Source organism: Xyrauchen texanus, chromosome 14, assembly GCF_025860055.1.
Source record: "Xyrauchen texanus isolate HMW12.3.18 chromosome 14, RBS_HiC_50CHRs, whole genome shotgun sequence".
NCBI lineage: Eukaryota > Metazoa > Chordata > Actinopteri > Cypriniformes > Catostomidae > Xyrauchen > Xyrauchen texanus.
The window spans coordinates 34,141,208-34,158,668 of record NC_068289.1 but is presented as its reverse complement, the minus strand read 5'-3'; the positions used below and the strand labels follow the sequence as shown (position 1 = coordinate 34,158,668).

General features: G+C 35.2%; 1 protein-coding gene across 1 annotated transcript in view; it reads right to left on the bottom strand.

Moving 5' to 3' along the window:
• The window catches only part of lrp1bb (low density lipoprotein receptor-related protein 1Bb), a 491,998-nt gene that overhangs the window by 225,918 nt on the left and 248,619 nt on the right, over positions 1–17,461 (bottom strand). The window contains exons 9-11 of the mRNA XM_052142560.1: positions 16,952–17,095; positions 14,925–15,161; positions 14,552–14,732 (exon numbers count right to left, since the gene is read on the bottom strand). Coding sequence (XP_051998520.1) covers positions 14,552–14,732; positions 14,925–15,161; positions 16,952–17,095 — 562 coding nt within the window. The remainder of the gene's footprint in view (positions 1–14,551; positions 14,733–14,924; positions 15,162–16,951; positions 17,096–17,461) is intronic.

Here is a 17,461-nt window from a genome sequence, read left to right as displayed (position 1 = left end):
AGGGGAAGAAGATAAAAAAATCTGGACAGGTGTGTTTTTTGTTTTTGTTTTTTTGTTTTTCAAAATGGTAATCCCATCCAACAGACCAGACAAAGACCAACATGCCACCTGCTCACCTGATAGTTGGCCAATCCCTAATAATGGGCACAAACCCCATTTTTATAAATAAGCCCATACAGGTGGGTCAACACAACAGAGCCAAATTTGTATTGAAGGAAAATAAAATGATTCAAATAAAGGCTTACACAGATTACTGAAGCTAAATATTAAACATAACGTTTGGTAGGAGAGGAAATATTTTAATTCCATTCAGTCCAAATCCAATTAAGCAGCAGTCGGTGACATTTATATATATATATATATATATATATATATATATATATACAATTTTACATATAGTAGTGCTGTCAGACAATTTAAATATTTAAATCACAATTAATCACATGATTTGACATAGTTACAGTAATTTCCGGACTATTGAGCGCACCTGAATATAAGACGCATCAACTGAATTTTAAAAAAATTATTATTTTGAACATAAATAAGCCGCCCATGTCTATAAGCCGCAGGTGCCTACCGGTACATTGAAACAAATGAACTTTACACAGGCTTTAACGAAACACGGCTTGTAACAAAAATAAATAGGCTTTAACGAAACACGGTGTGGCAGCGGGGGCGTGGTCAAGCGCGAGTCCGGGAGAGGAAAGCGGTAAGGGCGCTTACATCAAGTGCTGAAAACTGTCACACTGGTGCCAGTGTGACAGTTTTCCCAAGAAGGACACGTGAAGCAGGGCACTTGACGTTCCAGGTAAGGCTTTTAATGGCCACAGCAATGTTTACAATCAATTTTATAAAGTTTCTCAATTCTTGGTCTTCTATGCGCCAACACTAGACTGACGTGTGTCTGTCACTCACTCTCTCACACTCTCTCTGCTGCCTTTTTATGCCACTCTCCCCACGCTTAATGAAATTAGACACAGGTGTTAGACATTAGCTCAGGTGTAAGCGCCCTTACCGCTTTTCTCTCCCGGACGGGTGCTTGACCACGCCCCCGCTGCCACACACGGCTTGTAACAAAAAATAAAAAATTTGCAGTAAACAGTAGCCTAGCAAGAAAGTAATTGGTCACTATCTTCCTCTTGTGCACATGAAACCAATGAAGTCATCTCCTTCGGTGTCGGAGTTGAATAGCCTCAGCTTTAGTTGTCTTTTTGCACTGAGTCAATTCATCACACTGCTGTTCCAACGTCTCCCGTGCAGCAGCTCTATTTCCTTTTCCAACAGCCAGATCAATCGCCTTCAACTTGAAAGCTGCATCATATGCATTTCTCCGTGTCTTGAGGGTGACAAAATGACTACCGTAATCAGAATGATGGGAAGTTTGAGCGCACTCGATTTAATCTAAACAGTAAACAAAAAAGTTGTTTGACCTTAACCCGTTTGGCAATTTCAATTGGTCTTATGAAAGCTTCATGCCGCCAAAAAACTGAGCACGTCACAGAATGTTTTTTTTTTTTTTTTATAAAATTTGAAAGCGGGAAACATCCATATATTAGCCGCGTCGTTGTTTAAGCCGCGAGGTTCAAAGCGTGGGAAAAAGTTGCGGTTTATAGTCTGGAAATTACGGTAATCGCAATTAATTTCAGACTTTGAAAGTGCTGAAATTTGACTCTATATATTTCCTTTCCAGTAAAAATGCATGAAGAAATGATATGTAACAATAATGTGTAATAAAATTTTCTAAACAAATCTTTTCACAGTATAAAGATAGACATCCACTAAAATAGCACCAATCATAGTAACAATAACATTTTCCCAAAGTGGTAGGTTGACTAAATAAAGGAATAAATAATTAGAAAATTCATTGCAATGCACATTACATCTCTTAAACCCTCATTCTACTCAGTATTAATCACCCGGCTGACTGTTGCTATCCACTTGCAGCAATCGAGAAGTTGCATTTAGATGATTCATCTCAGGGTATCAACGCATCGCACAAAGCCAGCGTCAAGCGGCACTTTGAAGTTTGATCTCCACATGAAAAGCACTGCAGAGAAAGGATGAGTTTGGAATGGCATACTACCCATACTACTCTTACTGAATCTGCCATTTCTAATATGGCAGAAAGAGTAAGAGTAATATGGTACTTTGCCATTTCGAACAAGGTCAACATCTTGTTCTACTTTTAGCGGTGGCACTGCCCATGTAATGATACTTCTTTTGAATTTCCGGTATCCATTAGCTGACACTTTGAATGATTAGCTGCAAATGGGTACAAATTTAAAACAATGCATCAACAGACCTTCCACGGGAAACACCAACAAGCTTGCCGGCCGCAGCGATCCCTCATCAGTGGCATGTATTGTGTGGTTGTCTTTTAGGTGATTGTTAATACTTGATGTACTTCTGTTGTAATTAAATTCTGCCTTGCAAATAATGCAATGTACTTACTTTTTGTCTGAATATTTTTTAACTAAATAAAATGTCAAATTGGTACTTTTTTAAATCGCATTAAAAAAACAAACAGAAAAAAAAACTTGTTAAACTTTCAAATTAATTGCATGCTTTAATTTTGACAGCTCTAATATATTGTACCTGCACTTCCACAAACATCACTATCCACTTCCACTATCCACTTCCACAAACATCAGCCAAATCAGGACACACACAAGGCCAGAAACACACTTTACACAAGTACGCATACACTGATCAAAATGATTTTTTGCCATGCATTGCCAATGCATGTGCCAGTTGAACTTTCGTGCGTTAGTGTGGCGATAACAAACCTCAATATTGAAGGGGCTGTTTAGTTACCTTTAGAAGGCTGTGCCATTAAACTGGATTTGTCATTATTCAAGTAATTGCTGAATATATTGACTTTACCTTACTTGCACAGCAATATTTTACTTATTAACTACATGTGCAAGGCTAAAAGCATCTGCATTCACATAATTTCATATATTATATTTCAGCTTTAGTAATTCACTAATAAATTCTTGATGCAAATTACATTTCTCTGAATAGGTGGTGCCGATCAGATATTGAGGAATAATTGCCATTTGTGAACAGAACATTTGACTACTTTAACAATCTGATACAAAAATTACCAAGCCTGGTAACACTTTATTTTACGTAGTCCTTGATACAGAGTAATTACTTAGTTAATTACTTAGTAATAAACATTGTAATTACATGTACCAAAATGTAATTAACATGTAACTAAGTTATGGTACAGCCTGTACTTACAGATTGTAATTACACACATGTAATAGGCAGCTACTGTTACACATATGTAACAAGCCGAGTCTGTTACATACCTGTTACAAATATGTAACAAGCCGAGTCTGTTACATACGTGTTACAAACTTGGTACACTGTAATTATGTAAGAAAGTACTTAGTACCACACAATGTAACAAGAAGTACTTAAATATATATTAGGCTACTAAGGTCTGCAGTTACATATGGCAAATGTGTACGTTTTGTAGCATTACATGTATGTAACATAAAATAAAGTGAATCAAGATTGTACTTAAGTGGACTTCATGTGTATCTACATACCTTATCCATCTTAAATAACCCACTAGTTCACCGCTAAAATACATGCATTAGCTTCTTTATTACATTAAAATTACAGAAAATTACACAGGTATAAGCTACGTAAATAAAGTGTATCAAGACTGTACTTAAGTGGACTTCATGTGTATCTACATACCTTGCCCATATGTACCTTAGTTTGAATTAACTCTCTAGTTCACAGCTTAAATACATGCATTAGCTTCCTAATTACACTGCAACTACAGAATATTACACAGGTATAAGCTACGTAAAATAAAGTGTATCAAGACTGTACTTAAGTGGACTTCATTTCTATCTTACCTTATTCATATGTGCCTTAGTTTGTGTAAACTCACTAGTTCACAGCATAAATACATGCATTAGCTTCTTAATTACATTGCAACTACAGAATATTACACAGGTATAAGCTACGTAAAATAAAGTGTATCAAGACTGTACTTAAGTGGACTTCATTTCTATCTTACCTTATTCATATGTGCCTTAGTTTGGGTAAACTCACTAGTTCACAGCATAAATACATGCATTAGCTTCTTAATTACATTGCAACTACAGAATATTACACAGGTATAAGCTACGTAAAATAAAGTGTATCAAGACTGTACTTAAGTGGACTTCATGTGTATCTACATACCTTGTCCATATGTACCTTAGTTTGAATTAACTCTCTAGTTCACAACTTAAATACATGCATTAGCTTCCTAATTACATTGCAACTACAGAATATTACACAGGTATAAGCTACGTAAAATAAAGTGTATCAAGACTGTACTTAAGTGGACTTCATGTGTATCTACATACCTTGTCCATATGTACCTTAGTTTGAATTAACTCTCTAGTTCACAACTTAAATACATGCATTAGCTTCCTAATCACATTGCAACTACAGAATATTACACAGGTATAAGCTACGTAAAATAAAATGTATCAAGACTGTACTTAAGTGGACTTCATGTGTATCTACATACCTTGTCCATATGTACCTTAGTTTGAATTAACTCTCTAGTTCACAGCTTAAATACATGCATTAGCTTCCTAATTACACTGCAACTACAGAATATTACACAGGTATAAGCTACGTAAAATAAAGTGTATCAAGACTGTACTTAAGTGGACTTCATTTCTATCTTACCTTATTCATATGTGCCTTAGTTTGTGTAAACTCACTAGTTCACAGCATAAATACATGCATTAGCTTCTTAATTACATTGCAACTACAGAATATTACACAGGTATAAGCTACGTAAAATAAAGTGTATCAAGACTGTACTTAAGTGGACTTCATGTGTATCTACATACCTTGTCCATATGTACCTTAGTTTGAATTAACTCTCTAGTTCACAGCTTAAATACATGCATTAGCTTCCTAATTACACTGCAACTACAGAATATTACACAGGTATAAGCTACGTAAAATAAAGTGTATCAAGACTGTACTTAAGTGGACTTCATTTCTATCTTACCTTATTCATATGTGCCTTAGTTTGTGTAAACTCACTAGTTCACAGCATAAATACATGCATTAGCTTCTTAATTACATTGCAACTACAGAATATTACACAGGTATAAGCTACGTAATATAAAGTGTATCAAGACTGTACTTAAGTGGACTTCATGTGTATCTACATACCTTGTCCATATGTACCTTAGTTTGAATTAACTCTCTAGTTCACAGCTTAAATACATGCATTAGCTTCCTAATTACACTGCAACTACAGAATATTACACAGGTATAAGCTACGTAAAATAAAGTGTATCAAGACTGTACTTAAGTGGACTTCATTTCTATCTTACCTTATTCATATGTGCCTTAGTTTGGGTAAACTCACTAGTTCACAGCATAAATACATGCATTAGCTTCTTAATTACATTGCAACTACAGAATATTACACAGGTATAAGCTACGTAAAATAAAAGTGTATCAAGACTGTACTTAAGTGGACTTCATGTGTATCTACATACCTTGTCCATATGTACCTTAGTTTGAATTAACTCTCTAGTTCACAACTTAAATACATGCATTAGCTTCCTAATTACATTGCAACTACAGAATATTACACAGGTATAAGCTACGTAAAATAAAGTGTATCAAGACTGTACTTAAGTGGACTTCATGTGTATCTACATACCTTGTCCATATGTACCTTAGTTTGAATTAACTCTCTAGTTCACAACTTAAATACATGCATTAGCTTCCTAATTACATTGCAACTACAGAATATTACACAGGTATAAGCTACGTAAAATAAAGTGTATCAAGACTGTACTTAAGTGGACTTCATGTGTATCTACATACCTTGTCCATATGTACCTTAGTTTGAATTAACTCTCTAGTTCACAGCTTAAATACATGCATTAGCTTCCTAATTACACTGCAACTACAGAATATTACACAGGTATAAGCTACGTAAAATAAAGTGTATCAAGACTGTACTTAAGTGGACTTCATTTCTATCTTACCTTATTCATATGTGCCTTAGTTTGGGTAAACTCACTAGTTCACAGCATAAATACATGCATTAGCTTCTTAATTACATTGCAACTACAGAATATTACACAGGTATAAGCTACGTAAAATAAAGTGTATCAAGACTGTACTTAAGTGGACTTCATGTGTATCTACATACCTTGTCCATATGTACCTTAGTTTGAATTAACTCTCTAGTTCACAGCTTAAATACATGCATTAGCTTCCTAATTACATTGCAACTACAGAATATTACACAGGTATAAGCTACGTAAAATAAAGTGTATCAAGACTGTACTTAAGTGGACTTCATGTGTATCTACATACCTTATCCATATGTACCTTAGTTTGAATTAACTCACTAGTTCACAGCTTAAATACATGCATTAGCTTCCTAATTACATTGCAACTACAGAATATTACACAGGTATAAGCTACGTAAAATAAAGTGTATCAAGACTGTACTTAAGTGGACTTCATGTGTATCTACATACCTTGTCCATATGTACCTTAGTTTGAATTAACTCTCTAGTTCACAGCTTAAATACATGCATTAGCTTCCTAATTACACTGCAACTACAGAATATTACACAGGTATAAGCTACGTAAAATAAAGTGTATCAAGACTGTACTTAAGTGGACTTCATTTCTATCTTACCTTATTCATATGTGCCTTAGTTTGGGTAAACTCACTAGTTCACAGCATAAATACATGCATTAGCTTCTTAATTACATTGCAACTACAGAATATTACACAGGTATAAGCTACGTAAAATAAAGTGTATCAAGACTGTACTTAAGTGGACTTCATGTGTATCTACATACCTTGTCCATATGTACCTTAGTTTGAATTAACTCTCTAGTTCACAACTTAAATACATGCATTAGCTTCCTAATTACATTGCAACTACAGAATATTACACAGGTATAAGCTACGTAAAATAAAGTGTATCAAGACTGTACTTAAGTGGACTTCATGTGTATCTACATACCTTGTCCATATGTACCTTAGTTTGGGTAAACTCACTAGTTCACAGCATAAATACAAGCAGTAGCTTCCCAACTACATTACAATTACAGAATACTGTATTTTAACTCAATAGTGTAGAGTTGAATTGATGTGGTTACCCTTTCCATCCACCTGCCTGCACACAAAAGGTGACATTATCAAAATGACAAGTCAAATTGTAAATTTATTTTTCCCCTTCAAATACAACATATAATTAGCAATGTAATTAGGAAGCTAATGCATGTATTTAAGCTGTGAACTAGAGAGTTAATTCAAACTAAGGTACATATGGACAAGGTATGTAGATACACATGAAGTCCACTTAAGTACAGTCTTGATACACTTTATTTTACGTAGCTTATACCTGTGTAATTTTCTGTAATTGTAATGTAATAAAGAAGCTAATGCATGTATTTAAGCTGTGAACTAGTGAGTTAATTCAAACTATGGTACATATGGACAAGGTATGTAGATACACATGAAGTCCACTTAAGTACAGTCTTGATACACTTTATTTTACGTAGCTTATACCTGTGTAATTTTCTGTAATTTTAATGTAATAAAGAAGCTAATTAGGGCTGGGATAAACGATTATTTTTTAAACGATTAATCTAGCGATTATTTTTCCGATGCATTGATTAATCTAACGATTCATTTTTCCAGTCCGATTCGATTTCGATTCGATTATCTACCCATGAATTGACTAATAGCAATTTATACATGTTGATTTACATATCTGAATGAAAAAAACATTAATTCCTTAACATTGCAATATATGTTTATTGCTCTTAAAATTCCAAAATAAAAGACTATACAAGTGCAAAGTAATGCATTCTTAGTCAGAGTTAGCATTCAATAAAACCTTGAAGCCTTGAAAACACATAGGCCTAGCTTACTGAAAAAGTGCATCTTGTATTTCTTCTTTCAGATTAAAATAACAACTTAATGTCTAGCATTCAATAAAAAAATAAAGGTCACCCAAAATACTTGTTTAGAGCAACTGAAAGAATACAGTAACCAATGTAAACTTGAGGGCTTTAAGCTAATACAGAAAGTGCTTTTCCAACAAAAAATAAATAATGAAAATAAACATTCAGAATTCAACATTTATGGGCCTAGCTTACTGAAAAAAAGCATCACATGCAAATAACAACTTACACTTTCCTTTCACCTTAAGAATAGTGTGTGTGTGCGTGCGTGCGTGCGTGCGTGTGCGTGCGCGCGCGCGCCGGGTGGCGCCTCTTCAGGTGCTGGTGGTGCTAGAATGGAAGGCCATCTCCAGTTTGCAAAGACGACATATCACGGAATTGTTTACTTTTAAATGAAAGAATTCCCATACTTTTGAGGAGCGAGTGCGTGCCGCCTTGCACTTCTGATAGTCTGAGGAGCTACTCGTGTTGCTACTACGCTCCGGCGCCGCCATCTTTGTTTTGAGTCTGACGAATCGACGCGCATATTTTGCGTCGAAGTATTTTTTGCGTCGAGGTCATCGCGTTGTCCCAGCCCTAAAGCTAATGCATGTATTTAAGCTGTAAACTAGTGAGTTAATTCAAACTAAGGTACATATGGACAAGGTATGTAGATACACATGAAGTCCACTTAAGTACAGTCTTGATAAACTTTATTTACGTAGCTTATACCTGTGTAATTTTCTGTAATTTTAATGTAATAAAGAAGCTAATGCATGTATTTTAGCAGTGAACTAGTGGGTTATTTAAGATGGATAAGGTATGTAGATACACATGAATTGCACTCAAGTACAATCTTGATACACTTTATTTTATGTTACATACATGTAATGCTACAAAACGTACACATTTGCCATGTGTAACTGCAGACCTTAGTAGCCTAATATATTTAAGTACTTCTTGTTACATTGTGTGGTACTATGTACTTTCTTACATAATTACAGTGTACCAAGTTTGTAACACGTATGTAACAGACTCGGCTTGTTACATATGTGTAACAGTAGCTGCCTATTACATGTGTGTAATTACAATCTGTAAGTACAGGCTGTACCATAACTTAGTTACATGTTAATTACATTTTGGTACATGTAATTACAATGTTTATTACTAAGTAATTAACTAAGTAATTACTCTGTATCAAGGACTACGTAAAATAAAGTGTTACCAAAAGCCTCTAAATAGAGCTTTGCTTTGAGGCATGCTATACCACCATAAGTTGACAAATGTGAAGCCACTATATTTTGGCCAAAATTCATGCACTCGATCCATTGATGCTTTGTTAAAGAGGACAAAAAGGACAGTTTGTTCTAAATTCCCACCTTCGACTGACTGGCAATACAGGACAAATCAATAACAGCTCTGAAGAGGAAGCTGCTATGCTTTTCATTTCCTGTCAGAGCTCTGGATGCAGAAAGCTTTAGCTTTCCACTCCCAAAAAATATGGTGTCAAACCATCTGCGTAATGTGTTCTGAGCTGACAGTTCAGTGGAGGATGCTTTTAATACACATTTTACTCTTTTCCACACCACTGAAGTTATCCCATCAGGACTGGCACGTGGTTGTGTCTGTGGAGGTGAGATGGCGCTTTAGCACATTTTTATGTTGCTTGCACAAAAATGCACCCTTTGATAGTGTGTGATGACAAACTCACAAAGGGACAAATACAAACTTGCTGTCATTGCTCCTTTCTTATTTTATTGTCACTATTGCCATTTAAAAAACATTAGCTTCATTAAATGCAAGAGAGAATTGCATAAATTGTGCAAGTGTGAGGTCTACACAATGAACACAATTATGGCTCTGAGCTAATGAACCAATTGTGTCTGGAAATAATGAAACTATTCCGCACTTGTTTTACCTCTCTTCAAATGATTCAGTAATCAACACCTCTTTGATTCACTAAAGATGGTCAAATATATATCAACATGTATTAATTACTTAAAGATAAGTATGCACTCTTAAACAAAGCATTTCTTTACACACATTGTAAATATTTGTGACAGGGTGGAGGGCGGGGCTGGGTTGTGATTCTACACGCCTGACCCATTATCAGGCTAATCAAGCCTCTGAGAGGGATACAGGCAGACTGCGTACAGAGAGAGAGAGAGCGCGTTTATGGGCAGCTGTGTGTTTGTGTCTTTTGGGTTAAGTTTGTCATCAAATATTATTTATATTGTCAAGCCGGTTCTGTTCTGTCTGAACAGAAAAAAATTTGACCTGTCCACATATAACCTGCAAGATTTCGAAAAAATTGATTTGAGAATAAATTAGATTTTTCCTGCTGTGTGAACAAAGCCTCAGTATACTTATACAGTATATATATATATATATATATATATATATATATATATATATATATATATATATATATATATATATATATAATAACAAAAGCACCATTGGCCAATAATTATTTCTGTAATTGAGTACTTTTAAATCAGTGCAAAAAAGAGTGAGCAGGTCCTGTGATTGGATCTGAGTGGGCAGAGAGTGGCTGTTTCCTTGTTGCAGTATCATGGTTTTTCAGTGCTTTGGTTGGCTGCACCTTCTTAGGATTCATGAGTTACTCTCACACCCAGAGAGGGTGATAATGAGATTGGCTCTGGGCCATCAAACTCACCTTTTTACTAGCTGTGACATGTCAGCTTACTGGTACACACTCTAACTGAGGTATGCATGAGGGGATACATGCATGTTTTAATACTTTTTGTTCAATTGCAATAGCCTAAATTGCCTCTGAGGCAAAGTGCAATGTAAACAAATATTAGTAAATAAATTGTAATTGAATACTGTTGATTCAGGCCAGGTGGGCATTTAGTATATCTTAGCATTTTATTAGATATTTATTCATGTTGTTTGATCTAAACTTGTTTTAACCATATTCAAGCCTATTTCAAACTGTTATTTTTTTCATTAATAGAGGGCATATGTCCATTCCAACTAAAGTTGGAAGCAGATGGTTCTCTACAAAGAGGGGAAAACAAACACCAAGAAATGGCAACAGGGTTAACACACATATCCAACAAAACCCATCAACTGTTGGAAGTTGGTGTTTGTTGAAATTTGCTGAGGCGGTGTGAACTAGTCTTTATAGTACACAGTAGAGAAAAAACAAATAAAATAATCAAATTATAAACAAGTGTAACAATCTTACAAAACTTGTCAAGAAAATTGCTTGGTCAAATTTAACCCCAAATCAATGCATAAATAAAAAACATAATTGAGTTTAACATATAGGACCATTTTGATTTTTAACAATATTTCCAGGACTGGGTTCTGGAAATTCACCAAAACTTACACCAAACTAGCAGTTTAATTAGTTACACCCCCTCTTTCCAAAACTCTGCATTCCAAAGACATGCATACACACACAAACACATGAGAGACCATTGTGTTGGAGCAGATGGAGAGTGAACGGTTCCCCTGAGCATTTTGTCATCCGACCCTGAGCATTTCACGGGACTAGGACACTGTACCGGAACTTATACGAGCATATATGTGCTGCCCGGTGAAGAAGCACAATGACTGGCAGGCAGAAAGTCTTCTGATTGGCTAAATAAATGATCAGACCATGGCCCACAGACATCTTTTCTCCCTCTGTCAACCCAGCCTAGAGCTGTTACAGAGATAGGTGTGATATATTTAATTACATCTATTTCAGTGATATCTGACCGGGTATTGAGTCATTTTCCCACATTACGGTAAAAAAAGATGTAAAATACTACTAGTATGTAAAATACTTTATCTTCGTAAATACTATTAATTGATTATTATTGTTTTTTGTTGTTGTCAGATTGTGATAATGAGAATTTGGGGGTTAACCTTCTGGGGTCGACGGACGCGCCGGTACATCCTGCTGGATTTTTTTCGTCATTACAGCGGAAACAACATAAAATGATCCATCATTTTGGGGCATACAGATAAGTGTAAGACATCATTAGAGACTATAAAGGGTCTACTTTTATTTGTGTACACTCACAATAACAACAAAACCTGTAAAATTAAGAAAATAAAAAGGATGCGCTGTAAGCAGTCTCTGGGTTTGCGAGCATATATCTGACACATCACAAAAATGAACTGAAACTCTGCAAATACTTATCACAAAACATGAAAAATATGTCTAAAGAAAGCTTAAAATGTCTACTTTTAAACAAAACAATTCAAATTTAAAATAAATATTCTCCTGCAATGTAATCTGTATGAAACAAAGCGATGTACAGTTTTTACTGGCTCAGTTAATTATCTCTAATGTGATCACACCCACCAGCAGAGCGGACTATTAATACGCTAAAGTGCTGAGATGATCAAATCAAATGGTAAACACCCCCGACTTAAAAACAAAGTCATTCACTTTTCTGAGAGTTTGAAAGACAGCATAATACACAAGTGAGAAAACTCCTGGATAGTGACAAAGAGTTAACATTTTCCTCAGATGAAGAGACTCTGATGAACGTTTGTATTTTGAAGAGAGACTTGATCCAGCCGAGGATACAATTTCGGACGAGTAAATAATTTAGTTTTAATTAGTTGACAAGCTATTTTATATAAACACGTACATATTTTAATAGTGGGACTGTTTCCAGACTTGCCAGCCAGGATTCAGAGTATTGAAATTTGAAATATGTCCTAATAAGCAGTCTTAGATACATTTAAATGCTGTTTTGGCTAAAGCAGGTATTTAAATTGTATGCTGTATTATATAAATATGATATGTAATGTGATGTAAAAATAATATGAATGTTTAGATTATATTTTAACTATTTGTCTCATTATCATCAACAAAGCTTGTGCTTGCAAATATGTGTTCAGGTTAAATTAGTAAAATGCACTTTAAATATGCCCATATTAGAAAATCACCACATTATAATGATTTCAAGGCCCTGATGCTGGCATATAAAACAGTCACTGGGTCTGCTCCAGCATACCTAAAATCATTTATGCAGAGCTACGTTTCCACCAGAAGCCTGCGGTCGGCTGAGGAACGTCGCCTTGTCGTACCAAAACAAAGAGGCACCAAAACACTTTCCCGGACTTTCAGTTTCATCATAACACGGTGGTGGAATGACCTTCCCAACTCAATCCGGGAAGCTAACTCACTCTCTATCTTCAAAAAACGGCTAAAAACACATCTTTTCCAAAAGCACTTAACCGGTCACTAAAAAAAAAAAAAAAAAAAAATTATTTACATTTCTTGTTGCACTTAAATCTGTTTGGTGTACTATTCTGATGATAGTGAAACTTTGTAATATGGCACTTTTTGTACCACTGTCTCCCTAAGATGATTCGCTGATGTTCTTCCTCTTTTGTAAGTCGCTTTGGATAAAAGCGTCTGCCAAATGAATAAATGTAAATGTAAATTTCTGAAGGATCATGTGACACTAAAGACTGCAGTAATGATGCTGAAAATTCAGCTTTGATCACAAATGCATTTTACAATATATTCAAATAGAAAACTGTTCTTTTAAATTGTAAATATAGTTCTCAATATAGCTGTTTTTACTGTATTTTGGATCAAATAAATGCAGCCTTGGTGAGCAGAAGAGACTTCTTTTAAACAGTAGTGTAGGTCTAAAATTAAGTAAAGTCTTTATGTAAAGAAAAGGTATAGTCAGATTACTTCTTTTACTACTCCATTAAGTCTCATCATATTCATTCTCTTTCTGTCACATTCCTCATTGATAGGCCCAGGGGAGGGGTCTTTTGTCTCCTCAGATGTGAATTACAATCAATGTGAATTACAATCAATATTCATTATAGTTCAAGCCTCCTCGCATATGACCTTCCTAAAAGTCACTAAAAGTGTCTTACAAAAGTTAAATTACTGTATTGTTTGGTATGAATGAGTGATCAGGATGGTTTTCACATCATTTTGTAGCAAAAACTCTAGGCTACAAGATCCAGTTCTCAAAAGGCTTGTGGACAAATGTTTAGTATGTGTTATAAGGCCTTATTTCATTGACTTAAAAATGTAGTTTTTCAAAAACCATGCATAAACGTTATTTTCTCAAACATACAAACATGTACACACATGTTGCTCACATATTATTTTAGCCTAGTTTGTGCTGAATACAGTGCTATCAGACTTTAGTCATTATTGTGTTTTTAAGCAAACTGAAAAAAGCACAAATGTCAAGGCATGTCAAAACTTCTCCAGGGCCTAAAACACCCTCAGACCCCAGAGGTAACCCTAAGTGTCCTTGAAATATAAATAATCATGAAAAGTCCAGAAACTAATAATATATTATATAAAGTATACTGTAACAAATAATTTTAGAATGTAAAACATGTATTAAGCTTTAATATTACATGCAGTTTTGATTATCAGGTGAGTATAAAAGGTTGTAAATATGTTTGACATTTTTTACTGGAAAACACGACAAAAAAAAAAATATCAAATTTGGCCTCCCACCCTTAAATGAAGTTAAGTAGCATGTTTCATTTTATATGAATGTTGATTATAATGTTTTCAAATCACAGTATGATACACAATCAATCACATGAAAAATGTTTAAGGTCAATGCTTCTACTGTACCTATTGAGAGGATCCACCACGATGGCTCTGGGGTGAGACATGTCTCCCTCCAAAAGAGTCTTCCTGGTTTCTGATGCCCTCTCCAGCCTGGCCACACTGATTGTTTTTCTGTAGCCATCATTTGTCCAGTACAGATTATTCCCAATCCAATCCACTGAAATACCCTCCACATTATCAAGATCTGTATGTGCACACAGAATTGTATTGAATACATTGAAAAGCATGTGTTATCAACCTATTTACTAGTTAATTTTGGTTATGGGTAAGATAACATTGTAAGATTATCTTTTATCTGAATTCAAATACAATTTCAATACAATAGCATACAACAGAATGTCTGTATGCTAGTGAGTACAAATATTTGGATAATCACCGTCTTTCAGAATTGTCTCTCGATTGCTTCCATCAACTTTTTGCCGCCCTATCAAAAAACTTGTAGTGTCAGCAAAGTATATGTTTCCAGTTTCAGCATGATAGTCAAGAGCTCTTGGATTCACCAAGTCCTCAATTGGAACCATGTGCTCATTGCTAGACTTCACATTCATATCCAGACCACAAATTATCCCAGGTCGCCCCTTTCCATAGAAGAGGAAAAGATCATTCTTGGGTTCTGTGAAAGTACAGATAGAAAGTGTTAAAAAAAGTACCTTACGAAAAGTCCTTCTATGCTACATTGTATGGCCATATGGCCAAAAGTAAGTGGACACCCAAAAACCACATGCATAAGTGCTAATTGACATTTAATCTCAAAATCATGGGCATTAATAGGGGATTGGTTCTTGCATTGTCTATGGAGATTTAACGGCTATTTGATTGATTTCATGCACCTGTTAGTAATGGGTGTATCTGAAATAGCCAAACCCATTAATTAGAAATAATATGGGGGCATATGTACTTTGACCATGTAGTGTATATCGTATGGTACTTGGTTTTAAAAATCAGTTATGTAAAGTTCTACAAAGCCAGATTTTGGCAATCAACAGGCAAGCTCACAAATTTGAAAAATTAATAGAGAAATCAATCCCACTTAGCATCTCCAGGCAAAAATTATCTTGATTAAGAGGATTCATTTGTCAGGCTACAGCAATTATATTTTTGTTCATTGGGACTCTGTTTGAACAATACATATTCTGTTGTCAGATTTACAAAGAGGCACAACAGAAGCCAAGGTTGTCCATAGGCTTGAACCATGCTCTTATAAATTAGCATCTAGATACAGAGGAAAGAATGCAAAGGGCAGCCCAGACTGTCTTTTGTGCTGTAGGCCTATGGGATACTGGGTAATGAGAGGAATCTTGACTCAACGTCAACCTTTCTCATGAGAATAAACCAGTTCAGGTGAGACCACACAAGAAACACTTCAATTTCTCATTCTGAGAGGGAGAGCTCCACTACCTTGAAGACAATGAAGCGCTTTGAGACCTCAACATCAAACAACAAGGAGACTATTAGATAAAGCCAGCCGGAGTCATTTAGCATAGTTTCTCATCAGAAATAAAAAAACAGAATGAAGGAAGACAAAACTGTTTGAACATGTAGCCATAGTGATATGAGGTTGGGAGGGTGTACAAGTAGAACATCTGGGTGGAGGTATCAATCAGAAATTATTCAGGAAGAAGATCATTATTTCAGTTCAGGAGTATCATTAATTGACCCATAGCTTTTATTGTCAACTAAGTAAATAGTTCATTGATCAGGAGGGTCTACGTATAGCGGGAAGAGTGGAAATGGCAGTAATGGCTGTAATGAATCATTGTATAAGGCAGTTAATAAAATAACACCACAACTATGTAAGCCAATCTCCTTAAAACTTCATCTCCATCTCTGTCAATCTGAGTCAGTGCCAAGACACAGAGCTAATACAGAACCCCTCAATCTTCCCGCTTAATAGTGTAACAACACACACATTTCAATTTCCATCTCTAGATAGCTGATGCAAATCAAATAAACCAAACACATATTCCATCACCATTTCCACAGGGATGCTGTGACCTAAAGTGTCATAAAATCATTGGCTGGATTTACTTTACTTTTATGGCCGAGAACAAATATGCATTTTATAAATATTTTGTTCAAAGCCTCCAAAAAGACCCTGTACAACTAATGTTATGATCCTGGCATGTTTTTCTCTGCATAAGCAATAAGAGCAATATCTAGTCTCTGAAATTCTAACAGCACAGCAAAACTGTAATTTTTAAATTATATTTACTATTACTATATATTGTAATATACAATGTGCATTTTCCATATTTTACTTATTTCCATTACTTTTCCAGGGCTGGAAAGCTCAGTTTTAAAATCCCTTAATAAATCCCCGTTTTTCATGACCATGGGAAGCCTGCACACTGACTTCCAACACCCCAGGAAAAGTTACTGTAAAAAGTTGTAAGGTGGACTGACTTTTGCAGGATTGGCCATCACTTCCAAGAGTGAATCCGGTGCGACAGCGGCAGCTCCGGGATTTGTAGCTCCCACTGAGAAGGCAGATGTGCGTGCATCCTCCTGCCTTACCATAAGGGTCAACCTCACACGCATGGCCCTTGACTGATGAAAGGACACTAGTGTCACAACATTGTCAACACATTCTTAATGTAATTTAACAAAGGCGAAAAAAAATTCTAGATCAACATCCTTTTGGTCTTGGAACAACATTCACATCATCTAATCATCTTAGTGTTAGAAGTTAGAACATTCTTATCATCTAATCATTACCCTCTATTTTGTATTTATTTTATTTTAATTGTGTATATTTCTGTAGGAAATCTCAGCCTTTGGTTTGTGTATATACAGTGTATATATATATATATATATATATATATATATATATATATATACACTGGTGGCCAACAATGTGGAATAATGTACAGATTTTGCTGTTTCAGAGGGAAATTGGTTCTTTAATTCACAAAA